At 42.3% G+C, this 27,330-nt stretch overlaps 1 protein-coding gene across 3 annotated transcripts in view; it reads right to left on the bottom strand.

Annotated features, from left to right (window-relative positions):
• Nucleotides 1–27,330, bottom strand: part of LOC111962484 (protein BANP) — a 93,882-nt gene that overhangs the window by 61,133 nt on the left and 5,419 nt on the right. For 2 of the 3 annotated variants that reach the window (XM_070443086.1, XM_070443087.1), the window contains exons 2-8: nt 23,620–23,698; nt 23,166–23,254; nt 22,652–22,851; nt 22,152–22,253; nt 21,711–21,883; nt 12,743–12,982; nt 1,396–1,557 (exon numbers count right to left, since the gene is read on the bottom strand). In XM_070443086.1, the coding sequence (XP_070299187.1) occupies nt 1,396–1,557; nt 12,743–12,982; nt 21,711–21,883; nt 22,152–22,253; nt 22,652–22,851; nt 23,166–23,254; nt 23,620–23,689 (1,036 nt within the window). In that variant the 5' untranslated portion in view covers nt 23,690–23,698. The remainder of the gene's footprint in view (nt 1–1,395; nt 1,558–12,742; nt 12,983–21,710; nt 21,884–22,151; nt 22,254–22,651; nt 22,852–23,165; nt 23,255–23,619; nt 23,699–27,330) is intronic. The other variant, XM_070443088.1, reaches the window with a different exon arrangement.

Raw genomic sequence — 27,330 nt, 5'->3', positions numbered from 1 at the left:
GGTTTTTTGTTGCTAGCTTGATCACACCACACTGAGAAGTGACAAAGTAGGCCTAAAGAATTCACTCAAAATAATCATATCATGATAGACAAAACATATGTAGCACAGATATCTGCTTGGTGCAGCTCATATCATAGACATTGTGTTTACTGCCAGTGAGAGGTCTTTCTCCCATCCTACAGCATAAACATGTCCCAAATGGCACCCTTTACCTTATATATAGGTAACTGCCAAAATAATGGACACGCATYAGTAAATGAGGGATACAAAGTATATTGAAAGCAGGTGCTTCCACACAGATCTGGTTCCTGAGTTAATTAAGCAATTAACATCTCATCATGCTTAGGGTCATATATAAAAATGCTGGGCAGGTCATTATTTGTGGCGATTTTTTTGTCTACTATGACTTTGCCCCCATAGGATGACAATGCCCCCATCCACAGGGCACGAGTGGTTACTGAATGGTTTGATAAGCATGAAAACGATGTAAACCATATGGTCGTCTCAGTCACCAGATCTCAACCCAATTGAACACTTATAGTAGATTCTGGAGCGGCGCCTGAGACAGCGGTTTCCACCACCATCAACAAAACACCAAAAAAATGGATTTTCTTGTGGAACAATGGTGTCGCATCCCTCCAATTAGGTTCCAGACACTTGTAGAATCTATGCCAAGTTGCATTGAAGCTGTTCTGGATCGTGGTGGCCCAACGCTCTATTGAGACACTTTATGTTGGAGTTTCCTTTATTATGTCAGTTACCTATAGTGCACTACATTTGACCAGAGAGAGCCCAATGGGCCCTGGTCAAAAGTAGTACACCATATAGGGAATAGGTTGCCATTTGGGATACAGTCCAAGTATTGCAGTATATAAATCCTCCACAGCCCAGTCATTGGCAGTGAGGCGAGAGCCAGGTGGCTCGTGGAGACTGTACTTTGTGTTAGCCCTCTCTCCCCGTTCATTAATAAATAACTGTTTAAAAACAGGCCCAGCCACCTCTTTCCAGCCCATTAGTCTAACTTCGAAGCAGTTTTATTAAGAGGAGTATGAGAGAACTTGCTCTGGAGTGTGTGTGTGTGTGTTTACTTTATAGTGGTGTGTGTGCTCTGGTGGGGTGTGTGTGGCCTGGGAGGAGAGCGGGCTGTGATTCTACAATGTACACACAGTGGGCTCACAGGATATTTGGGTTTCACTTGTTGTCCCACTCTCTCCGGTCAGGGTTGAGAGGTGATGGATCTCAGGGAGGGGAGGACAGGAGGCGTTGTTGTGTTGTGGAGATTATAACCATCTGCTACACTCTGCATTACTCACTGGATTCCTTACATACACATAAGTGAAAAGATGTGTGAGTGCGCACGCACACACACACACGCTTGCTATTTCTAGGAATTACCTGAGCTTCCCGGTGCGTTGGCGCTACGTCTGGAGAAGCTCTTGACCGCCAGACTCTGGCCACGCTGCTTGCGTCTCCACGCAGTGCGACACTTGGAGTCGATGCTCTGCTTGATACGGTACCAATCTGACTCAGTGATGCCAAACTTATAGAACAGGTGACCTGAGGAAAACAATGACAGAGGGCACATGAGTTCAGGGTCATGTAATTTAACAATCTTAAGAACCATTGCAATCTTAAACTTAAGCTAAATCACCATGACAAGGTAGAATAAGTCACATTCATTGCTTATGATGGACAGCAGTTCATACCAAGTCTATGTGTGGAGTGTGAACAGTGCACCCTTGTCCCACTATCAATGCAACTCTACCGGAGCTGTCAAAATGTCAGAAGCACATTAACTCTAGATAGATTTTGAATTTTAGGACCAGTTTAGGTTAAAAAAAATWAAAAAAATGATTTGCTAAAATATTTAACTTGACTTTTACTTCTATATCACAGAGAAACAGAATGAATAATACATTCATGAAATGGCAAAAAATACAGTAAAAAAATAAATCATAAGAAACAAGGGTCTGTTCTATATCTAGGATATTTTTAAAAGCTCAGGAAATACTGTATATACATACATATATTCACACACACAGACACACTTGAAGTCGGAAGTTAACATACACTTAGGTTGGAGTCATTAAAACTCGTTTTTCAACCACTCCTCAAATTTCTTGTTAGCAAACTATAGTTTGCAAGCCTCCCCCTTTTTCCTCCAAACATAACGATGGCCAAACAGTTCTATTTTATTTTCATCAGACCAGAGAACATTTCTCCAAAAAGTACAATCTTTGTCCCCATGTGCAGTTGCAAACCGTAGTCTGGCTTTTTTATGGAGGTTTTGGAGCAGTGGCTTCTTCCTTAGTGAGCGGCCTTTCAGGTTATGTCGATATAGGACTCGTTTTACTGTGGATATAGATACCTTTGTACCTGATTCCTCCAGCATCTTCACAAGGTCCTTTGCTGTTGTTCTGGGATTGATTTGCACTTTTCGCACCAAGGTACGTTCATCTCTAGGAGACAGAACACGTCTACTTTCTGAGCGGTATGATGGCTGCATGGTCCCATGGTGTTTATACTTGCGTACTATTGTTTGTACAGATGAACGTGGTACCTTCAGGCATTTGGAAATTGCTCCCAAGGATGAACCAGACTTGTGGAGGTGTACTATGTTTTTTCTGAGGTCTTGGCTGATTTCTTTAGATTTTCCCATGATGTCAAGCAAACTGAGTTTGAAGGTAGGCCTTGAAATAGATCTCCAATTGACTCAAATGATGTCAATTAGCCTTTCAGAAGCTTCTAAAGCCATGACATAATTTTCTGGAATTTTCAAGCTGTTTAAAAGGTACAGTCAACTTAGTGTATGTAAACTTCTGACCCACTGGAATTTGTGATACAGTGAATTATAAGTGAAATAATCTGTCTGTAAACAATTGTTGGAAAAATGAGTTGTGTTATGCACAAAGTAGATGTCCTAACCGACTTGCTAAAACTATAGTTGTTAACAAGAAATTTGTGGAGTGGTTTAAAAAACGAGTTGTAAATGACTCCAACATAAGCGTATGTAAACTTCCGACTTCAACTGTACACACACACACACACACACACACACACACACACACACACACACACACACACACACACACACACACACACACACCACACACACACACACACACACACAACACACACACACACACACACACACACACACACACACACACACACACACACACACACACACACACACACACACACAACGCGCGCGATTCAAATGCAATGCGAGCCGACTTTCATGGGATCTAGGTACAAACTTCGCCTACCCGGCAGACCCGGAGAGCAAATCAAGTGCACCTATAGGCCTACCGCTGGCCAATCAGATAGCTCAGATCAGTGTCTGCAGCTTCCACCAGCCCACAGCGAAGTTGATAGTCGTCTCTATTGTGTGAGATTTCAAAACATGACTAGAGCGAGACTATCAACGAATTCAGCAAATGGCTGTATTTATGAGTGAGATCATGTTTAAGATTTTATTCAGCACTGTCAACACTTTATTCAACATTTACAAGCCATAAAACGCCCTCTCCCTATCCACTCACTCCACAAAGTGTATCGATAGACTTGCGTGGTTAAGTACAGTGAAATGCCTTTCTTGCGAGCTCTAAACCCAAGAGTGCAGTAATCAATAACAATGTAATACTAGAAATAACAACGAGAAAGTAAGTAAGCATACTATATACATGGTCAGTCAGCTCTATATTTACAACGTGCATGGATACTGGAGTGATAGAGGTGGATATGTATAGGGGTAAGGTGACTAGGCATCAGGATATATGATAAATGGAGTTGTAGCAGTGTATATGATGATTGTATGTTAGTGGCTTGGCTGTGCATGTGTGTAAAATCAGTATAAATATACGTGCATATTATGTATGTGTGAGCAAATTATGAATTGAGTGTTTGTATGTTGGAGTGTAGGGCCCTGTGAGAGTGCATAGAGGGTCAAGTCAGATGTTGTGTCTTTCTAACAACGAGGAGTATTTCCCGTTCTCTGGTCACATGTATAACATGACTTGGTGCAGCGGTTCTCATTCTCAAAAAAAAAAGAAGAAATGACTTCAATTTATGCCTCAAGTAATACAATAAACGATCGATGACCAGTGTGATCATATACCTCACGTTTTGAAATATAATCTGCCAATTTCTGTCTGTAGCATCCGAACAGTTTGAACTACACACTAATATGACCCCTCTGTGGAAAGGTGAGAGTCTCACAAACACGTACATGTCAGTTGTTTAGCTCTAAAATATAATATATAGTTAAAAAAATCATTTTAAAATGGTCTGAGAAGAACAACATTGGCAGGGCAATTTAAGAATAGCCAATATTGAGCCTATAGCCAACTATACAAACCTCATTGTTACAGGCCCGTTTTTAAGAAGTTAATGTTACATAGGCTTACGTTTTTTAAGTAATGTTTTAAAAACAAATCTGAGTGGTAGACCTCGGCCTTCATTTTGACTCAGAAAATAATCTTGGCTCAGAAACGGTTTGTGACCAATCCACTAAGGCATGAGGAAACAGGTACACACACACAAACATACACACCTGAATTACATAGACACACAAAACAAGACACCTGCATCACACAAGGCAAGTAGACCCACACACACACAGCACCTGCAATCAGCAGACAGTAATACATGTGGGGTGACAGAGTCCATTTCCTGTGCACCACACACACACACACACACACACACACACGGGACTACTCCCAATAAAAACTCCTTCAGCCACGTCCACCCTCCCTCCTGTTCGCTGGCTCCCTTCCCCTCCACTGGATTCCCTCCAGTCTCCACTCCATCCCCTCCCCCCTCCGCCGTCTCCCCTACCTCCCCTCTGCTGTCTCCCCTCCCCTTCCTCCCTTCCGCTGTCTCCCCTCCCTCCCCTCCGTTGGCTCCCCTGTCTGCCCTCCCTTTCCCTGTCTCCCCTCCGCTGGCTCCCTCCCATCTGCTGTCTCCCTCCGCTGGAAACCTAAAGGCTAAAGGGTGAAGTGATTGAGCCCTGCCTATGATACATCTATGGGGATAGATTGGTCAGATGCTCAATGGCAGGGGTTGAGATGGTCAGCTGGTCAATGGAAGGGAATTTGATGGTCAGTTAGTTGGTTTTCTGTCAGTTGGTTAACCCATAGAGTCAATGTCCACGCCCCCGTAGATATCTTATTAGCATAATAAAACAAGCTCCATAAAAATCTGTCAGTTTAAGCCAGATAACTTTTTTTTGCATTGGATGCGTCTCAACCCACCTCATCCGCCGATGTCGCACTTCCGCATCTGCGGTGAAAGGTGACAGAGCGGTGTTTGTCAGACCATGAGATATCCCGAAAATCGGTCTTCTCAAAATAATTGTCTGTAACATCTGAATGGTTTGGCCTACAAAACTATTATGACCCCTCTATGGAAAGAAAGACTCCCACGAACACGATGGTGTTCTCAGTTTTGTTCTTCGACCCCCACAAGTGTCTTGGGACCAGTCTGACGGAAGATCCGATCTGCTAACTTCTGTACGTAGCGTTCAAACAATTTGAACTAAACACTAATTTGACTCCTCTGTGGAAAGGTGAGACTCTCATGAACACGTTTAGCTCTAGGATGACCCATAGGCCTCACAAAACTCGTCTGAAGGTCCCCCGGTACCAGTTTTAAAAAATGTCTGGAAGTATATATGGAGACCGTTTAGTACTAAGAATAAGGGATTACAGTGCATTCGGAAAGTATTCAGACCCCTTGACTTTTTCCACATTTTGTTACATTATAGCCTTATTCTAAAACAGATTTTTTTTTTTTTTATCCTCCATCTACACACAATACCCCATAATGACAAAGCAAAAACTGTTTTTATTTTTTTTTAAATGTTTGCAAATTTATTTTAAAAAACGTCTACAAAAAAAACTGAAATATAACATTTACATAAGTATTCAGACCCTTTACTCATTACTTTGCACCTTTGGCAGTGATTACAGCCCTAAGTCTTCTTGGGTATGACGCTACAAACATGGCAAACCTGTATTTGGGGAGATTCTCCCATTCTTCTCTGCAGATCCTCTCAAGCTCTGCCAGGTTGATTGGGGAGCGTCGCTGCACAACTATTTTCAGGTCTCTCCAAAGATGTTTGATTTGGTTCAATCCGGGCTCTTGGCTGGGTCACTCAAGGACATTCAGAGACTTGTCCCGAAGCCACTCCTGCGTTGTCTTGGCTGTATGCTTAGGGACGTTGTCCAGTTGGAAGGTGAACCTTCGCTCCAGTCTGAGGTCCTGAGTGCTCTGGAGCAGGTTTTCATCAAGGATCTCTCTGCACTTTACCCTGGATCCTGTCTCCCAGTCACTCCCGCTGAAAAACATCCCCACAGCATGATGCTGCCACCACCATGCTTCACCATAGGGATGGTGACATGTTTCCTCCAGACATGACGCTTGGCAATCTTGTTTCTCATGGTCTGAAAGTCCTTTAGGTGCCTTTTGGCAAACTCCAATCGGGCTGTCATATACCTTTTACTGAGGAGTGGCTTCCGTCTGGCCACTCTACCACAAAGGCCTGATTTGTGGAGTGCTGCAGAGGTGGGATAACCTTCCAGAAGGACATCCTTCTCCACAGAGGAACTCTGGAGCTCTGTCAGAGTGACCATTAGGTTCTTAGTCAGCTCCCTGACCAAGGCCCTTCCAAGATTGCACAGTTTGGCCAGGCGGCCAGCTCCAGGAACTCTTGTTGGGTCTAAACTTCTTCAATTTAAGAATGGAGGCCACTGTGTTCTTGGGGACCTTCAATGCTGCAGACATTTTTTGGTACCCTTCCCCAGATCTGTGCCTCAAGACAATCATGTCTTGGAGGTCTAAGGACAATTCCTTCGACCTCATTGCTTGGTTTTTGCTCTGAAATGCACTGTCAACTGTGGGACCTTACATAGACAGGTGTGTGCCTTTCCAAATCATGTCCAATTAATTGAATTTTGGACGATCAATCGAAACAGGATGCACTTGAGCTCAACCTTGAGTCTCATTGCAAAGGGTCTGAATACTTATGTAAATAAGGTATTTGTTTTTTATTTTTAACAAATTTGCAAAATGTCTAGAAACCTGTTTTCACTGTCATTATGTGGTGTGTAGATTGATGAGGAAAAATAGTATTTAATACATTTTACAATAAGGCTGTTATGTAACAAAATGTGGAAAAGGGGAAGGGGTCTGAATACTTTGCAAATGCACTGCAAATACATGTAAAATAGACATATATACACACGGTACCAGTCAAAAGTTTGGACACCTACTCATTCAAGGGTTTTTCTTGATTTTTACTATTTTCTACATTGTAGAATAATAGTGAAGACATCAACACTATGAGGTTAACATATATGGAATCATGTAGTAACCCCAAAAAAGTATTTAAAAAATCAAAATACACTATATTTGAGATTCTTCAGAGTAGCCAACCTTTGCCTTGATGACAGCTTTGCACAGTCCTGGCATTCTCTCAACCAGCTTCATGAGCTAATCACCTGGAATGCATTTCGATTAACAGGTGTTAATTTAAATAGTGGAATCTATTTCCTTCTTAATGCGTTTGAGCCAATCAGATGTGTTGTGTCAAGGTAGGGTGGTATACAGAAGATAGCCCTATTTGGTAAAATACCAAGTCTATATTATGGCAAGAACAGCTCAAATAAGCAAAGAGAAACAATAGTCCATCATTACTTTAAGACATGAAGGTCAGTCAATAAGGAAAATTAAGAACTTGAAAAGTTTCTTCAAGTGCGGTCGTAAAAACCATCAAGCGCTATGATGAAACTAGCTCTTATGAGGACCGCCACAGGAAAGGAAGACCCAGAGTTACCTCTGCTGCAGAGGATAAGTTCATTAGAGTTAACTGCACCTGAGATTGCAGCCCAAATAACTACTTCACAGAGTTCCAGTGACAGACACAACATCAGCTGTTCAGAGGAGACTGAGGGTGTAGCGGGATTTCTTATAAGGGTCCGGATTAGTGTCTCACTACTTGAAAGTGGGCGGTCTAGCCTTTAGCACGATGTGGATGTTGCCTATAATCCATGGCTTCTGGTTGGGATATGTACGTACGGTCACTGTGGGAATGACGTCGTCGATGCACTTATTGATGAAGCCGATGACCGAGGTGGTATACTCAATGCCATTGGATGAAACCCGGAACATATTCCAGTCTGTGCTAGAAAAAGAGTCCTGTAGCGTAGCATCCGTGTCATCTGACCCCTTCCGTATTGAGCGAGTCACTGGTGGTTCCTGCTTTAGTTTTTTCTTGTAAGCAGGAATCAGGAGGATAGAATTATGGTCAGATATGCCAAATGGGAGGATGAGGGAGAACTTTGTATGCATCTGTGTGTGTGGAGTAAAGGTGGTCCAGAGTTTTTCCCCCCTCTGGTTGCACATGTGACATGCTGGTAGAATTTTGGTAAAACGGATTTAAGTTTGCCTGCATTAAAGTCCCCGGCCACTAGGAGCACCGCTTCTGGATGAGCATTTTCTTATTTGCTTATGGCCTTATACAGCTCGTTGAGTGCGGTCTTAGTGGCAGCATCGGTTTGTGGTGCTAAATAGACGGCTACAAATAATATAGATGAGAACTCTCTTGGTAGATAGTGTGGTCTACAGCTTATCATAAGGTACTCTACTTCAGGCAAGCAATACCTTGAGACTTCTTTAAAATTAGACATCGCACACCAGCTGTTATTGACAAATAGACACACATCCCCGCCCCTCGTCTTACCAGACGTAGCTTGTCCTGCCGATGCATGGAAAATCCCGCCAGCTCTATAGGATCCGTGTCGTCGTTCAGTCACAACTCGGTGAAACATAAGATATTACAGTTTTTAATGTCCCGTTGGTATGATAATCTTGATCGTAGATCATCCATTTTATTTTCCAATGATTGCATGTTGGCCAATAGAACAGACGGCAGTGGTGGTTTACTTACGCATAGGATTTCTCAGAAGGCAGCCCGACCTCGTCCCCTTTTTCTCCGTCTTTTCTTCACGAGAATGACGGAGACTTGGGCCCGTTCCGAGAAAGCAGTATATCCTTCTCGTCGGACTCGTTAAAGAAAAAAATTGAGGTGGGTGATCGCTGTTCTGATGTAGATAAGTTATTTTCGGTCATAAGAGACGGTAGCAGCAACATTATGTACAAAATAAGTAAAAAAATAAGTTACAAACACAAAAAAATACAAAAAATAGCATAGCTGGTTAAGAGCACGTAAAACGACAGCCATCCCCTCCGTGCAAAGCTGTCTACTTTGAAGAATCTCAAATATAAAATATATTTTGATTTGTTTAACACTTTTTTGGTTACTACATAATTCCATATGTGTTATTTGTTATATTTGTATTCTACAATGAGAAAATAGTCAAAAATAAAGCAAAACCATTGAATGAGTAGGTGTGTCCAAACTTTTGACTAGTACATAAATACACATACAGTGGGGATAACAAGTATTTGATACACTGCCAATTTTGCAGGTTTTCCTACTTACAAAGCATGTAGAGGTCTGTAATTTTTTATCATAGGTACACTTCAACTGTGAGAGACAGAATCTAAAACAAAAATCCAGAAAATCACATTGTAAAATTTTCATTTTATTGCATGACATAAGTATTTGATACATCAGAAAAGCAGAACTTAATATTTGGTACAGAAACCTTTGTTTGCAAATTACAGAGATTCATACGTTTCCTGTAGTTCTTGACCAGGTTTGCACAAACTGCAGCAGGGATTTTGGCCCACTCCTCCATACAGACCTTCTCCAGAAGTCCTTGCAGGTTTCGGCGAGCTGTCGCTGGGGCAATACGGACTTAGCCTCCCTACAAAGATTTTTCTATTGGGTTCAGGTCTGGAGACTGGCTAGGCCACTCCAGGACCCTTGAGATGCTTCTTACGGAGCCACTCAGTTGCCCTGGCTGTTGTTTTCGGGTCGTTGTCATGCGCTGAGAGACCCAGCTACGACCCATCTTCAATGCTCTTACTGAGGGAAGGAGGTTGTTGGCCAAGATCTCGCGATACATGGCCCCATCCATCTCCCCTCAATATGGTGCAGTCCGTCCTGTCCCCTTTGCAGAAAAGCATCCCCAAAAATGATGTTTCACCTCCATCGTTCACAGTTGGGATGGTGTTCTTGGGGTTGTACTTATCCTTCCTTCTTCCTCAAAACACGGCGAGTGGAAGTTTAGACCAAAAAGCTCTATTTTTTGTCTCATCAGACCACACGACCTTCTCCCAATCCTCCTCTGGATCATCCAGATGGTCATTGGCAAACTTCAGAGCGGGCCTGGACATGCGCTGGCTTGAGCAGGGGACCTTGCGTGCGCTGCAGGATTTGAATCCATGACGGCGTAGTGTGGTGACTAAATGGTTTTCTTTGAGGACTGTGGTCCCATGCTTCTTCAGTCATTGACCAGGTCCTGCCGTGTAGTTCTGGGCTGATCCCTCACCTTCCTCATGATCATTGGATGCCCATGGCCCGCACGAGGTGAGAGCTCTTGCATCGGAGCCCCAGACGAGGGTGATTGACCCGTCATCTTGAACTTCTTCCCATTTTCTAATATTGCGCCAACAGTTGTTGCCTTCCTCACCAAGCTGCTTGCCTATTTTTCCTGTAAGCCCATCCCAGCCTTGTGCAGGTCTACAATTTTACCCCTGATGTCCTTAACACAGCTCTCTGGTCTTGGCCATTGTGGAGAGGTTGGAGTCTGTTTATTGAGTGTGTGGACAGGTGTCTTTTATACAGGTAACGAGTTCAAACAGGTGCAGTTAATACAGTAATGAGTGGACGAACAGGAGGGCTTCTTAAAGAAACTAACTAGGCTCTGGTGAGAGCCGGAATTCTTACTGGTTGGTAGGTTATCAAATACTTATGTCATGCAATAACATGCAAATGAATTACTTAAAAATCATACAATGTGATTTTCTGGATTTTTGTTTTAGATTCCGTCTCTCACAGTTGAAGTGTACCTATGATAGAAATTACAGACCTCTACGTGCTTTGTAAGTAGGAAAACCTGAAAAATCGGCAGTGTATCAAATACTTGTTCTCCCCACTGTACATGCATACATATACACACATTTATACATTACCGCTCAAAAGTTTGGGGTCACTTCGAAATGTCCTTGTTTTCTATGAAAACATACATGAATTGAGTTGTAAAATGAATAGAAAATATAATCAAGACATTGACAAGTTTATAGATAATGATTTTTAATTTAAATAATAATTGTGTCCTTCAAAATGTGCTTTCGTCAAAGAATCCTCCATTTCCATCAATTACAGCCTTGAAGACCTTTGGCATTCTAGTTGTCAATTTGTTGAGGTAATCTGAAGAGACTTCACCCCATGCTTCCTGAAGCACCTCCCACAAGTTGGATTGGGAGGTGTTCCCACAACAGCTCAATAGGGTTGAGATCCGGTGACTGTGCTGGCCACACCATTAGACAGAATACCAGCTGACTGCTTCTTCCCTAAATAGTTCTTGCATAGTTTGGAGCTGTGCTTTTGGTCACTGTCCTGTTGTAGGAGGAAATAGGCTCCAATTAAGCGCTGTCCACAGGGTATGGCATGGCATTGAAAAATGGAGTGATAAGCCTTCCTTCAAGATCCCTTTTACCCTGTACAAATCTCCCATTTTACAACCACCAAAGCACCCCCAGACCACCACATTGCTTGACAGATGGCATCAAGCACTCCTTCAGCAAATGTACATTTTGTAAATCTCACAAATGTTTTTCTTTGTGATCCGAACACATCAAACTTAGATTAGTCTGTCCAAGACACTTTTTTCCAATCTTCAACTTTCCAGTGTCTGTGTTCTTTTGAACATCTTCATCTTTAATTTTTATTGGCCAGTCTGAGATAGGGCTTTTTCTTTGCAACTCTGCCTAGAAGGCCAGCATCCCAGAGTCGCCTCTTCACTGTTTCACGTCGAGACTGGTGTTTTGCGGGTACCATTTAATGAAGCTGTCAATTGAGGACTTGAGGCATCTGTTTCTCAAACTAGACACTCTAATATACTTGTTCTCTCGCTGTTCTGTTCTGTGAGTAGTACACAGCGTTGTACGAGATCTTCAGTTTGTTGGCAATTTATCACATGGAATAGCCTTCATTTCTCAGAACAAGAATAGACTGACGAGTTTCAGAAGAAAGTCTGTGTTTCTGGCCATTTTGAGCCTGTAATCGAACCCACAAATGCTGATACTCAACTAGTCTAAAGAAGGACAGTTTTATTGCTTCTTTAAATCAGCACAACAGTTTCCAGCGGTGCTAACATAATTGCAAAAGGGTTTTCTAATGATCAACTAGCCTTTTAAAATTATAAACTTGGATTAGCGAACACAACGTGCCATTGGAACACAGGAGTGATGTTTGCTGATAATGGGCCTCTGTACGCCTATGTAGATATTCCATTAACAATCAACCGTTTCCAGATACAATAGTAATTTACAATATTAACAATGTCTACACTGTATTTCTGATCAATTTCATATTATTTCAAATGGACATTTTTTTTTGCTTTCCTTCAAAAACAAGGACATTTCTAAGTGACCCCAAACTTCTCAACGGTAGTGTGCATATATATATTTTTTTATACTTCAAGGGGTCTTAAAATTCAAAATCAAATAGCTAAATGACCCTTGGTATGACCCCCCCCCGCGCCCGCTTAGTCTGTACAGGGTTAAACAGCAGTGTGAGTATTGGAGTGAAAAGGTGTGCGTGACTCACAGCGTACGCCGTAGATCATGAGTGGGTCCAGCTGCTTCTTGCCGTGCTTGCCCTGGCCCGAAAGGTTGGAGATAGCCTGCACCTCGCGGTGGAATAGGTAGTCCAGCAGTGTCAGTGCCATCTTCTCTGCCGTGCGGCAGTTGGTGCTGATGTGGAGCATGTCGCCCGGCGTCACCGGGCAGCGCACGCGCATCTCTGCATTGTTCTCGTCGCCAAGCCACGTACCTGCTGGGTAGTCATCTATAAAGAAAGAGGGGGCATGGATGGGAGTATAATGGTAATGATATAACCCCTAAAGCTGCTCCCAGCCTGTTGTATGTGTGGGTCTGTTTCTATACTAAAAAAATAACATATATTACACACACACTACAGTTCAAAAGTTTGGGGTCACTTAGAAATATCCTTGTTTTTGGAAGAAAAGCACATTTTTGTCCACTAAAATAAAATCAAAGTGATCAGATATACAGTGTGGACATTGTTAATGTTGTAAATTAATATCGTAGCTGGAAACGGCAGATTATTAATGGAATATCTACATAGGCGTACAGAGGCACATTATCAGCAACCATCACTCCTGTGTTCCAAAGTCACGTTGTCTTAGCTAATCCAAGTTTAATCATTGTAAAAGGCTAATTGATCATGAAAAAACATTTTGCAATTATGTTAGCACAGCTGAAAACTGTTGTGCTGATTTAAAGAAGCAATAAAACTGGCCTTCTTTAGACTAGTTGAGTATCTGGCCTAGAAGGCCAGCATCCCAGATTCGCCTCTTCACTGTTGACGTCCTCTTGCTCAGTTGTGCACCGGAGCCTCCCACTCCTCTTTCTATTCTGGTTAGAGCCAGTTTGCGCTGTTCTGTGAAGGGAGTAGTACACAGCTTTGTACGATATCTTCAATTTCTTAGTAATTTCTCAGAACAAGAATAGACTGACGAGTTTCAGAAGAAAGTTATTTGTTTCTGGCAATTTTGAGCCTGTAATCGAACCCACAAATGTTGATGCTCCAGATACTCAACTAATCTAAAGAGAAACAGTTTTGTTGCATCTTTATATCAGCAGCAACAGTTTTCAGCTGTGATAACATAATTGCAAAAGGGTTTTCAAATTACACACTTGGATTAGCTAACACAAAGTGCCATTGGAACACAGGAGTGATGGTTGCTGATAATGGGCCTCTGTATGCCTGTATAGATATTCCATAAGAAATCAGCTGTTTCCAGGTACAATAGTCATTTACAACGTCTACACTGTATTTCTGACCAATTTGATGTTATTAAAAAAATMGACAAAAAATGTGCTTTCCTTTTCTTTCTTTTTTTGACATTTCTCAGTGACCTCAAAATTTTGAACGGTAGTATATACAGTAGAAGTCGGAAGTTCACATACACTTAGGTTGGAGTCATTATAACTAATTTTCAACCACTCCACAAATTTCTTGTTAACAAACTATAGTTTTGGCAAGTCTACTTTGTGCATGACAAGTAATTTTTCCAACAATTGTTAACAGACAGATTTAGTTTCACTTACAGATATAGTTTCACTTATAATTCAATGTATCACAATTCCAGTGGGTCAGAAGTTGACTGTGCATTTAAAAAGCTTGGAAAATTCCAGAAAATTATGTCATGGCTTTAGAAGCTTCTGATAGACTAATTGACATAATTTGAGTCAATTGGAGGTGTACCTGTGGATGTATTTCAAAGCCTTCCTTCAAACTCAGTGCCTCTTTGCGTGACATCATGGGAAAATCAAAAGAAATTAGCCAAGACCTCGAAAAAAATAAACTTGTAGACCTCCACAAGTCTGGTTCATCCTTGGGAGCAATTTCCAAACGCCTGAAGGTACCACGTTCATCTGTACAAACAATAGTACACAAGTATAAACACCATGGGACCACACAGCCATCATACCGCTCAGGAAGGAGACACGTTCTGCCTCCTAGAGATGAACGTACTGTGTTGCGAAAAGTGCAAATCAATCCCAGAACAACAGCAAAGGACCTTGTGAAGATGCTGGAGGAACAGGTACAAAAGTATCTATATCCCACAGTAAAGAGTCCTATATTGACATAACTGAAAGGCTGGCTCAGGCAAGGAAGATAAGCACTGCTCCAAAAATGATGTGGATATATTGAAGCAACATCTTCAGACATCAGTCAGGAAGTTAAAGTCTTGGTCCGCAAATGGGTCCTTCCAATGGACAATGACCGCAAGCATACTTCCAAAGTTGTGGCAAAAGGCTTAAGGAAACAAGTCAAGGTATTTGGATGGCCATCTACAAAGCCCTGACTCAATCTCATAGAATATTGGTGAGAGAACTGAAAAAGCGTGTGTGCGAGCGAGGAGGCTACATAACTGACTCAGTTACAGCGCAGCTCTTGTCAGGAGGATGGCCCAAAATTCACCCAACTTATGTGGGAAGCCATGTGGAAGGCTACCACGAAACGTTTGACCCAAATTAACAATTTAAAGGCAATGCTACCTAAATTCACTTAATTAAGTGCATGTAACTTCTGAGCGCCACTGGGAATTGTGATGCTGAAAGAAATAAAAGGTGAAATAAATCCTTCTGCTCTACTATTATTCCTGAACATTTCACATTCTTAAAATAAAGTGGTGATCCTAACTGACCTAAAACAGGGAATTTTTACTAGGATTAAATGTCAGGAAATTATGAAAAACTCAGTTTGAAAAGTATTTTGCTAAGGTGTAATGTAAACTTCCGACATCTATCTGATGATGTAGTAGTGGTAATGTATGTAAATGTAGTATGTATGTATGTATTATGGTATATGTATGTACTGTATTAGTATGGGTATGTTGTATGTAATGTATGTATGTATTATGTATTCGTATGTATTTGTATGTATTGTATGATTGTTATGTATGTACAGTGGGGAGAACAGTATTTGATACACTGCCGATTTTGCCAGGTTTTCCTACTTACAAAGCACGTAGAGGCTCTGTCGATTTTTTTAACATAGGTACACTTCAACTGTGAGAGACGGAATCTAAAAACAAAAAATCCAGAAAATCAACATTGTATGATTTTTAAATAATTAATTTGCATTTTTATGCATGACATAAGTATTTGATCACTACCAACCAGTAAGAATCCGGCTCTCCAGCACCTGTTAGTCTTTTCTTTAAGAAGTCCTCCTGTTCTTCCACTCATTACCTGTATTAACTGCACCTGTTTTAACTTCGTTAGCTGTATAAAGACACCTGTCCACACACCTCATCAAACAGATTCCAACCTCTCCACAATGGCCCAAGACCAGACTGAGGCTGATGTCAAGGAACTCAGGTGTATAAAAATTGGTAACCCTGCACATGCTGGGACTAAGGGCTATAGCCATGCATGCCAATGAGTACAAGAGCGTTGGTGAGAAGGAAGGAACCAAACTGGTTGGCGCAATTAATTAACTAAATTTGAAAGGAGATGTTAAAGTCAGAAGATTGACGGTCACTACCGCTTAGGTCTTGGGGCTCACATGACAAGATTTCACCTTACGTGGGCCATCAATGATCATGAAGAGAGGTGAGAGGACTCCTAGCCCAGAACTACACGCAGGACAACTGGTCAAAAGTGACCCTGAATGAGAGCTGGGACCACAGTATCTCGCAAAAGAAAAGATTTTTCCAGCAGTAACTACACTACGCAATTCGCAATGGGAATATAAAAATCCTGGCACGCAATGCAAGGGTTCTCCAATCGACCTTATATGCACACAGTGCATGTCCCAGAGCCCTGTCTGGATAGTTTGTCCATATGACCATCTGATGATCCCGAGGAGGAATGGAGAAGGTTCATGTTGGTTCTGTATGAGACCATAAAATAGAGCTTTTTGGTCTAACTTTTCCCTCGCCCACTCGCCCCGTGTTTTGGAGGAAGAGAGAAGTATGAGTACAACCCCAAGAACACATCCAACCGTGAAGCATGGAGGTGGAAACATCATCTTTGGGATGCTTTTCTGCAAAGGGGACAGAGACTGCACGTATTGAGGGGAGGATGATGGGGCCATGTATCGGAGATCTTGGCAACAACTCTTCCCTCAGTAAGAGCATTGAAGATGGGTCTGGCTGGTTCTTCCAGCATGACAACGACACGAAACACACAGCCATGGCAACTAAGGAGTGGCTCCGTAGAAAGCATCTCAAGGTCCTGGAGTGGCCTAGCAGTCTCAGACCTGAACCCAATAGAAAATCTTTGGAGGAGCTGAAAGCTCGTATTGCCCAGCGACAGCCCCGAACCTGAAGGATCTGGAGAAGATCTGTAGGGAGGAGTGGGCCAAAATCCCTGCTGCAGTGTGTGCAAAACCTGTCAAGAACTACAGGAACGTATGATCTCTTGTAATTGCAAACAAAGGTTCTGTACCAAATATTAAGTTCTGCTTTTCTGATGTGATCAAATACTTATGTCATGCAATAAAATGCAAATTAATTACTTAAAAATCATACAATGTGATTTTCTGGATTTTTGTTTTAGATTCCGTCTCTCATAGTTGAAGTGTACCTATGATAAAAATTACAGACCTCTACATGCTTTGTAAGTAGGAAAACCTGCAAAATCGGCAGTGTATCAAATACTTGTTCTCCCCACTGGATGTATGTATGTATGTATGTATAGGACCAGTCAAAAGTTTGGACACACCTTCTCATTCAAGGGTTTTTCTTTATTTTTTACTATTTTCTACATTGTAGAGTAATAGTGAAGACATAAACTATGAAATAACACATATGGAATCATGTAGTAACCAAAAAAGTGTTAAACAAATCTAAATATATTTTATATTGCCTCAATGACAGCTTTGCACACTCATGGCATTCCCTCAACCAGCTTCATGAGGTAGTCACCTGGAATGCATTTCAATTAAGAGGTGTGCCTTCTTAAAATTTGTGGAATTTCTTTCCTTTTTAATGCGTTTGAGCCAATCAGTTGTGTTGTGACAAGGTAGGGGTYGTATACAGAAGATAGCCCTATTTGGTAAAAGACGAAGTCCATATTATGGCAAGAACAGCTCAAATAACCAAAGAGAAACAACAGTCCATCCTTACTTTAAGACATGAAGGTCAGTCAATACGGAAAATGTCAAGAACTTTTCAAGTTTCTTCAAGTGTAGTCGCAAAAAACTTCAAGCCCTATGATGAAACTGTCTCCCATGAGGACTGCCACAGCAATTGAAGACCCAGAGTTACATCTGCTGCAGAGGATACGTTCATTAGAGTTACCAGCCTCAAATTGCAGCCCAAATAAATGGTTCAGAGTTCAAGTAACAGACACATCTCAACATCAACTGTACAGAGGAGACTGTGTGAATCAGGCCTTCATGGTCGAATTGCTGCAAATAAACCACTACTAAAAGGACACCAATAAGAAGAAGAGACTTGATTGGGCCAAGAAACACGAGCAATGGACATTAGACCAGTGGAAATCTGTCCTTTGGTCCAAATATGAGATTTTTGGTTCCAACCACCGTGTCTTTGTGAGACTCAGAGTAGGTAAACGGATGACCTCCGCATGTGTGGTCTCCACAATTAAGCATGGAGGAGGTGTGATGGTGCTTTGCTGGTGACACTGTCTGTGATTTATTTAGAATTCAAGTCGCATGGCTCCCACAGCATTTTGCAGCGATACGCCATCCCATCTGGTTTGCGCTATTTGACCAAGAAGGAGAGTGACTGAGTGCTGCATCAGATGAAATGGCCACCACAATCACCCGAGCGCAACCCAATTGGGATGAGTTGGACCGCAGAGTGGAGGAAAAGCAGCCAACAAGTGCTCAGCAACTCCTTCAAGACTGTTGGAAAAGCATTCCAGGTGAAGCTGGTTGAGAGAATGCCAAGCGTGTGCAAAGCTGTCATCAAGGCAAAGGGTGGCTACTTTGAAGAATCTAAAATATATTTTGATTGGTTTAACACTTTTTCGGTTACTACATGATTTCATATGTGTCATTTCATAGTTATGATGTCTTCACTATTATTCTACAATGTAGAAAATAGTCCAAATAAAGAAAAACCCTGGAATGAGTAGGTGTCCAAACTTTTGACTGGTACTGTATGTATGCGTGTGTCAGGGAGAGCAGCTGTAATTTATCAAACGCCTCTTCATGTGTGAGGGTTTTTGGGCTCAATGTTTTATGAATATGTATTTTTGTAGTCTTCGTATATACACAGATCCCACAGGCGCATGCACTGAAATACTTCAGATAGGCCTAGGCCTACACCTTCCTAATCTTTACTTGTGCTGATACCACAGCACAGCCTTCTGGTGAGCATCAAGACTACACCGGCATACAGTTCTGGAGGTAATTATGAGCGTTGTTGTGACATTCTCAAACATTAGCATGACACCTCCATGGAGCATTACAGAGTTCAACAAGGAACCTATTCAGTGAAACAACAGACTGCCTATTTTAAATCTATATAAAGAGTAGTAACCTGAGAGCTCACTTTGTCTATGGAGAGGTGTGGAAAGGCAGACAGCTGACAGTGACATTGAGAGTAAAATGCAGGGAAGTCGAAGGATCACGCACACACACCCAGGCATGCATGTTTCCTTTTTAAGAAAAACATGGTGCCCTTCGGCTAATTCTGACTAAAACGCATTGTCATGGAAACTCGCATCTGCAAATGAATGAATGCCAAATAATATCTTTGATGCTAACCAAGGAACTCCAAGAAACCACTCAAAACAGCCCAAACAACAATAACAAAAACAATAGCATGTGCTGCAGTCAGAAACTTTGCTCAATCATAAAAACCTTTCCTCTCCTCAGGCTTCTCCGTGACCACCGGGAAAGCCACTGAGTCCCGACAGAGTGAGACACCATCCTCGAGGACTTCAAAACAGTCCGAGTGAGACAATAGCTACCACAGATGCCTCACCACAGATGTCTACGCTGGTAATGATACAGAGTGAAACATCCATACACATCAACCCAGCACCATTATACACCAAGACAGGTGGTACAGTCTGGCCAAAAGTTTTGAGAATGACAGAAATATTAATTTTCACAAAGTTTGCTGCTTCAGTGTCTTTAGATATTTCTGTCAGATGTTACTATGGAATAATGAAGTATAATTACAAGCATTACATAAGTGTCAAAGGCTTTTATTGACAATTACATGAAATTGATGCAAAGAGTCAATATTTGCAGTGTTGACCCTTCTTTTTCAAGACCTCTGCAAGCCGCCCTGGCATGCTGTCAATTAACTTCTGGGCCACATCCTGACTGATGGCAGCCCATTCTTGCATAATCWATGGTTGGAGTTTGTCAGAATTTGTGGGGTTTTGTTTGTCCACCTGCCTCTTGAGGATTGACCACAAGTTCTCAATGGGATTGAGGTCTGGGGAGTTTCCTGGCCATGGACCCAAAATATAGATGTTTTGTTCCCCGAGCCACTTAGTTATCACTTTTGCCTTATGGCAAGGTGCTCCATCATGCTGGAAAAGGCATTGTTRGTCACCAAACTGTTCCTGGARGGTTGGGAGAAGTTGCTCTCGGAGSATGTGTTGGTACCATTCTTTATTCATGGCTGTGTTCTTAGGKAAAATTGTGAGTGAGCCCACTCCCTTGGCTGAGAAGCAACCCCACACATGAATGGTCTCAGGATGCTTTACTGTTGGCATGACACAGGACTGATGGTAGCGCTCACCTTGTCTTCTCCGGACAAGCTTTTTTCCGGATGCCCCAAACAATCGGAAAGGGGATTCATCAGAGAAAATGACTTTACCCCAGTCCTCAGCAGTCCAATCCCTGTTCCTTTTGCAGAATATCAGTCTGTCCCTGATGTTTTTCCTGGAGTGAAGTGGCTTCTTTGCTGCCCTTCTTGACACCAGGCCATCCTCCAAAAGTCTTCGCCTCACTGTGCGTGCAGATGCACTCATACCTGCCTGCTGCCATTCCTAAGCAAGCTCTGTACTGGTGGTGCCCCGATCCCGCAGCTGAATCAACTTCAGGAGACGGTCCTGGCGCTTGCTGGACTTTCTTGTGCGCCCTGAAGCCTTCTTCACAACAATTGAACCGCTCTCCTTGAAGTTATTGATCCGATAAATGGTTGATTTAGGTGCAATCTTATTGGCAGCAATATCCTTGCCTGTGAAGCCCTTTTTGTGCAAAGCAATGATGACGGCACATGTTTCCTTGCAGGTAACCATGTTTGACAGAGGAAGAACAATGATTCCAAGCACCACCCTCCTTTTGAAGCTTCCAGTCTGTTATTCGAACTCAATCAGCGTGACAGAATGATCTCCAGCCTTGTCCTCGTCAACACTCACACCTGTGTTAACGAGAGAATCACTGACATGATGTCAGCTGGTCCTTTTGTGGCAGGGCTGAAATGCAGTGGAAATGTTTTTGGGAGATTCAGTTCATTTGCATGGCAAAGAGGGACTTTGCAATTCATCTGATCACTCTTCATAACATTCTGGAGTATATGCAAATTGCCATCATACAAACTGAGGCAGCAGACTTTGTGAAAATTAATATTTGTGTCATTCTCAAAACTTTTGGCCACGACTATACTATTTGGGCGTTATGCAAGAAGTAGCCAGGCAACATATCACATTCACAAATCAAAGTCAAGCTGCATTGGAGTTCAAATGTGTTTGATGGTATCCGTCTCACTGAGAAGACTCCAGCATGATTCACATTGATGAACAGTTCATCAAGTGACTTGTTTCTTTAAACTCTTTAAGCCACGTTTGGGACACGCATGTGTTTCTCAAAGCAAATCAAATTTMATTGGTAACATACACATGGTTAGCAGATGTTAATGCACGTGTAGCGAAATGCTTGTGCTTCTAGTTCCGACCATACAGTAATATCTAACACGTAATCTAACAATTTCACAACACCTACCTTATAAGGAATGAAGAAGAATATGTAGATATAAATATATGGATGTGTTTGTGTGTGTGTTTCTTGGTTTCTGTGTATGTGTGCACGTGTTCTGACAGGGCCGTACCCTCTGAGTTGAGGGTGATGAGGGTGACGTTCTGGGTGCTCTGGGCGTTGTTGGTCTGGCCGCTGTTGGACACAGAGTCACTGGCCTCTGAGCCGCTCTCCTGGTCCTCCTGGCTGTCCTCCGGTGCCGGCACCTTCACCAGGAACGTGTTCTGCCTCCGCCCGCCCACCGTGCTGACGGATCACACACGCGCATAGAAACACACACAGGCTGAGTTACAGCCCCGTATCAACACAGGGACGTGAGCCGAGCCCATATGTGTTCCATTGTGTTCTGTGTGAGCCACTAAACTCTGCAGGGTTCAGAGTACCATTGTATTATGAGGGTTCTGTGTTGAACAAACTTTAGTGGGGTTCACAGTTTTATGCACAACAGTGTTTGTTCTATACTCAATTCTACATTCTGCATGATGACAGAAGAAAACAGGCGTCAGTCACTCACTTGCTGAGGAGGTTCTCCAGGGAATCTGCCCCTCGAGTTACTGGCTCATCCTGGCCCTTCGGTCGGTCTTGGCTCACTATCACATTGGTCTGTGGAACAACACTGCAGGGGCAGACGGGGATTTCTTCAGTGTCTAATATCTCAACAGGCTCCGGTGTCAAATTGTGTTCATGGGAATAGGTGCATTCTACTCAAGCACTCACTTGTAAGAGAATGAGTACTACGCCACAACTCCCTAAACCTCATAAAGCACAAGTCAACCACTGTCATCGTCCCCCAGTGTACCACCCTGATCTCACCCTGACCAGTCCCAGTCTAAGTCCCAGCATTTTATCCCACCACGATCCTCAGGCCTAACCAGGGTCGTGTTCATTAGGCACCAAGCGGAATAAAACGACAGGGAAAGACTACCTGAACTTGTCCAATAACTTGTCTGTTGCAAAATGGTGTGCTACGGTGTGCCCTAATGAGTATGGGCCCAGGTGCAAACCTCAACTCACCAACGCACTTTATTCCAGGTCTGGGTGGCACCCAGAGGGGAGCCGGCCACCATGGGGACCTGGATGGGCGCCGGGTTCTTGTTGACCACAGCATCCAGCTTCCTCTCCAGGGCCCGGCACGTCGCCTCCACCACCTGCAGCTTGGCCTCCATGTTGTCCAGACGCTGGCAGATCGTCTGGCTAATGGAGTACAACAAGGTCTGAAGAGAGGGAGGGAGAGAGGAAGAGGGAAAGAGGCAGAGGGAAAGAAAGTTAATTGTGTGTGTGTAAGAAAAGGTGGGTGCTACATGTTACACATTGGTGGTTGATGAAGTGAGCTCCCCTTTTACAATGCAGAGACCTTGTAAAAATCACTAAAGTAGGCATTTATAAACACAATTTATGCTTTAATTTCATAGGACAAACAAGCTGACATGCTCACATGACTGATTCAGCTTGGAAGTACATACTGAATCCAATCACTCACAGCAAGGTGAGTATACCCACGACCACGATGTAGTGCAGGAGTAACTACCTTTAGAGATGCGTCCTGGGAGCTGTTGTCCACCCTTGGCCTTTTCCTGTCAGGCTTGTCATCACAATCTTCATGATTGTCCAAAACATCTAAAACAAATCCCAAATGCAGTCAAGCACAGTAAAACATACACACGATCATGAAAACACTACCAGATGCAGTGTTGACGCTTAGAAGTAGCTCATCCAAATCAAGCGATTTAACCAAATGTACCCAAATAGTTCATAGCTACCATGAAGATAAAACAACTTAAGCCATAAGTAAAGCTGAACCATTAGCCAGTCAGTGGTCCTTTACAATACAGGCAAATGATTGTAAAGAGACAACTTCAGAGTGATGAGCACTACATTTATCTTGAGCCAGCAATTTCCCCCTAATTGTTTTCCTGGTCAGGTCACATGGCCCTAGTTATGGTGATCGCACAGAGCTTTGTGGTCTTTAATAAAGATCTTACCAGTCTGGTCGCCTTGGCCCAAGTCCTCCACTGCTATCTGTACCATCTCTGCCAAATCTTGGTCCGACATCACTCAGACCTGTAAAGCCAGAGAGAGCCACAAAACAACATCAGTATTGCAAATAAAAGAGAATTGACATTATCAGGCTGTTCAACCCCAACATCAGTGAATTTATCACTGTCAGTAATAAGCAAACAAAACAAAGGGGCTTGTATTGAAAGAAAACAAACCACAGGTTGTGCCTTTTGTTTACCTGGACCTCTTGATTCAAGAATGAGTTATTTAACGAGTTTGGCAGACACCACCACTCACTGCATTGACCCCATCTTGCACTGGCTCTAAATCACATTCACAAGGCTATACCCATTCATTCACACAAACGCATAACACACACACACGCATACAGATGCCGCAGACATACACACAGTAAACATATAGTGTCGCTACCCTGTTCTTCATTTTACTCTTATCATCATCTATCCTGATGCCTAGTCACTTTACGCTTGCTTATATGTACAGTCATTAAAGTCATTAAAACTCATTTTTCAACCACTCCACAAATTTCTTGTTAACAAACTACAGTTTTGGCAAGTCGGTTAGGACTAGAGGTCGACCGATTAATCGGAATGTCCGATTAATTAGGGCCGATTCCACGTTTTCATAACAATCGGAAATCGGTATTTTTGGACGCCGATATTTGCCAATTAAATTTTTTATTTTTTTATTTAACTAGGCAAGTCAGTTAAGAACACATTCTTATTTTCAATGACGACCTAGGTACGGTGGGTTAACTGCCTTGCTCAGGGGCAGAACGACAGACTTTTACCTTGTCAGCTCAGGGATTCAATCTTGCAACCTTACGGTTAACAAGTCCAACGCTCTAACCACCTGCCTCACGAGGAGCTTGTTACGCGAATGCAGTAAGAAGCCATGGTAAGTTGCTAAATAGCATTAAACTAATCTTATAAAAAACAATCAATCAATCATAATCACACATAGTTGATGATATTACTAGTTTATCTAGCGTGTCCTGCGTTGCATATAATCGATGCGGTGGCATTCGCAAAAAAGGACTGTCATTGCTCCAACGTGTACCTAACCATAAAAATCAATACATAGAAGTATATATTCTTAAACCTGCATATTTAGCTAAAAGAAATCCTGTTTAGCAGGCAATATTAACCAGGTGAAATTGTGTCACTTCTCTTGCGTTCATTGCACGCAGAGTCAGGGTATATGCAACAGTTTGGGCCGCCTGGCTCATTGCGAACTAATTAGCCCGAATTTTTCGTAATTATGACATAACATTGAAGGTTGTGCAATGTAACAGGAATATTTAGACTTATGGATGCCACCCGTTAGATAAAATACGGAATGGTTCCGTATTTCACTGAAAAAATAAACGTCTTGTTTTCGAGATGATAGTTTCCGGATTCGACCATATTAATGACCTAAGGCTCGTATTTCTGTGTGTTATGTTATAATTAAGTCTATGATTTGATAGAGCAGTCTGACTGAGCGATGGTAGGCACCAGCAGGCTCGTAAGCATTCATTCAAACAGCACTTTCGTGCGTTTTGCCAGCAGCTCTTCGCAATGCTTCAAGCATTGCGCTGTTTATGACTTCAAGCCTATCAACTCCCGAGATTAGGCTGGTGTAACCGATGTGAAATGGCTAGCTAGTTAGCGGGGTGCACGCTAGTAGCATTTCAAACGTCACTCGCTCTGAGACTTGGAGTAGTTGTTCCCCTTGCTCTGCATGGGTAATGCTGCTTCGAGGGTGGCTGTTGTAGATGTGTTCCTGGTTCGAGCCCAGGTAGCTATACTGTTACACTGGCAATACTAAAGTGCCTATAAGAACATCCAATAGTCAAAGGTATATGAAATAGAAATCGTATAGAGCGAAATAGTTCTATAATTCCTATAGTAACTACAACCTAAAACTTCTTACCTGGGAATATTGAAGACTCATGTTAAAAGGAACCACCAGCTTTCATATGTTCTCATGTTCTGAGCAAGGAACTTAAACGTTAGCTTTCTTACATGGCACATATTGCACTTTTACATTCTTCTCCAACACTTTGTTTTTGCATTATTTAAACTAAATTGAACAGGTTTCATTATTTATTTCAGGCTAATTTTATTTATGTATTATATTAAGTTAAATAAGTGTTCATTCAGTATTGTTGTAATTGTCATTATTACAAATAAAAAAAAATCGGCCGATTAATCGGTATCGGCTATTTTTGGTCCTCCAATAATCGGTATTGGCGTCGAAAAATCATAATCGGTCGACCTCTAGTTAGGACACATACTTTGTGCATGACACAAGTAATCTTTCCAACAATTGTTTACAGACAGATTATTTCACTTATAATTCAATGTATCACAACTCCAGTGGGTCAGAAGTTTACATACACTAAGTTGACTGTGCCTTTTAAACAGCTTGGAAAATTCCAGAAAATTATGTAATGGCTTAGAAGCTTCTGAAAAGCTAATTGACATCATGAGTCAATTGGAGGTGTACCTGTGAATGTATTTCAAGGCCTTCCTTCAAACTCAGTGCCTCTGCTTGACATCATGGGAAAATCAAAGAAAATCAGCAAGACCTCAGAAAAGAAATGTAGACCTCCACAAGTCTGGTTCATCCTTGGGAGCAATTTCCAAACGCCAGAAGGTACCACGTTCATCTGTACAAACAATAGTACGCAAGTATAACACCATGGGACCACGCAGCCGTCATACCGCTCAGGAAGGAGACGCGTTCTGTCTCCTAGAGATGAACGTACTGTGGTGCGAAAAGTGCAAATCAATCCCAGAACAGCGAAGGACCTTGTGAAGATGCTGGAGGAAACAGGTACAAAAGTATCTATATCCACAGTGAAACTAGTCCTATATCGACATAACCTGAAAGGCCGCTCAGCAAGGAAGAAGCCACTGCTCCAAAACCGCCATAAAAAGCCAGACTACGGTTTGCAACTGCACATGGGGACAAAGATTGTACTTTTTGGAGGAATGTCTTCTGGTCTGAAAAAACAACAATGCTGCAGGAGGGACTGGTGCACTTCACAAAATAGATGGCATCAAGAGGACGGAAAATTGTGAATATATTGAAGCAACATCTCAAGATATCAGTCAGGAAGTTTAAACTTGGTCGCAAATGGGTCTTCCAAATGGACAATGACCCCAAGCATACTTCCAAAGTTGTGACAAAATAGCTTAAGACACTTAAGACACAAATACCCTAACAAAGTCATGGTATTGGAGTGGCCGTCACAAAGCCCTGACCTCAATCCCATAGAAAATGTGTGGGCAGAACTGAAAAAGCGTGTGGGAGCAAGGAGGCCTACAAACCTGACTCAGGTACACCAGGTCTGTCAGGAGGAATGGGCCAAAATTCACCCAACTTACCGTGGGAAGCATGTGGAAGGATACCTGAAACGTTTGACCCAAATTAAATAATTAAAGGCAATGCTACCAAATACTAATGAGTGTATGTAAACTTCTGACCCACTGGGAATGTGATGAAAGAATCAAATCTGAAATAAATCATTCTCTACTATTATTCTGACATTTCACATTCTTAAAATAAAGTGATCCTAACTGACCTAAGACAGGGAATTTTTACTAGGATTAAATGTCAGGAATTCTGAAAAACTGAATTTAAATGTATTTGGCTAAGGTGTATATAAACGTCCGACTTAAACTGTA

Source organism: Salvelinus sp. IW2-2015, linkage group LG4q.1:29 (genome assembly GCF_002910315.2).
Source record: "Salvelinus sp. IW2-2015 linkage group LG4q.1:29, ASM291031v2, whole genome shotgun sequence".
In the NCBI taxonomy this organism is placed as follows: domain Eukaryota; kingdom Metazoa; phylum Chordata; class Actinopteri; order Salmoniformes; family Salmonidae; genus Salvelinus; species Salvelinus sp. IW2-2015.
Note: the sequence above shows the minus strand (reverse complement) of the source record. Positions and strands in the feature narration are given on the sequence as shown.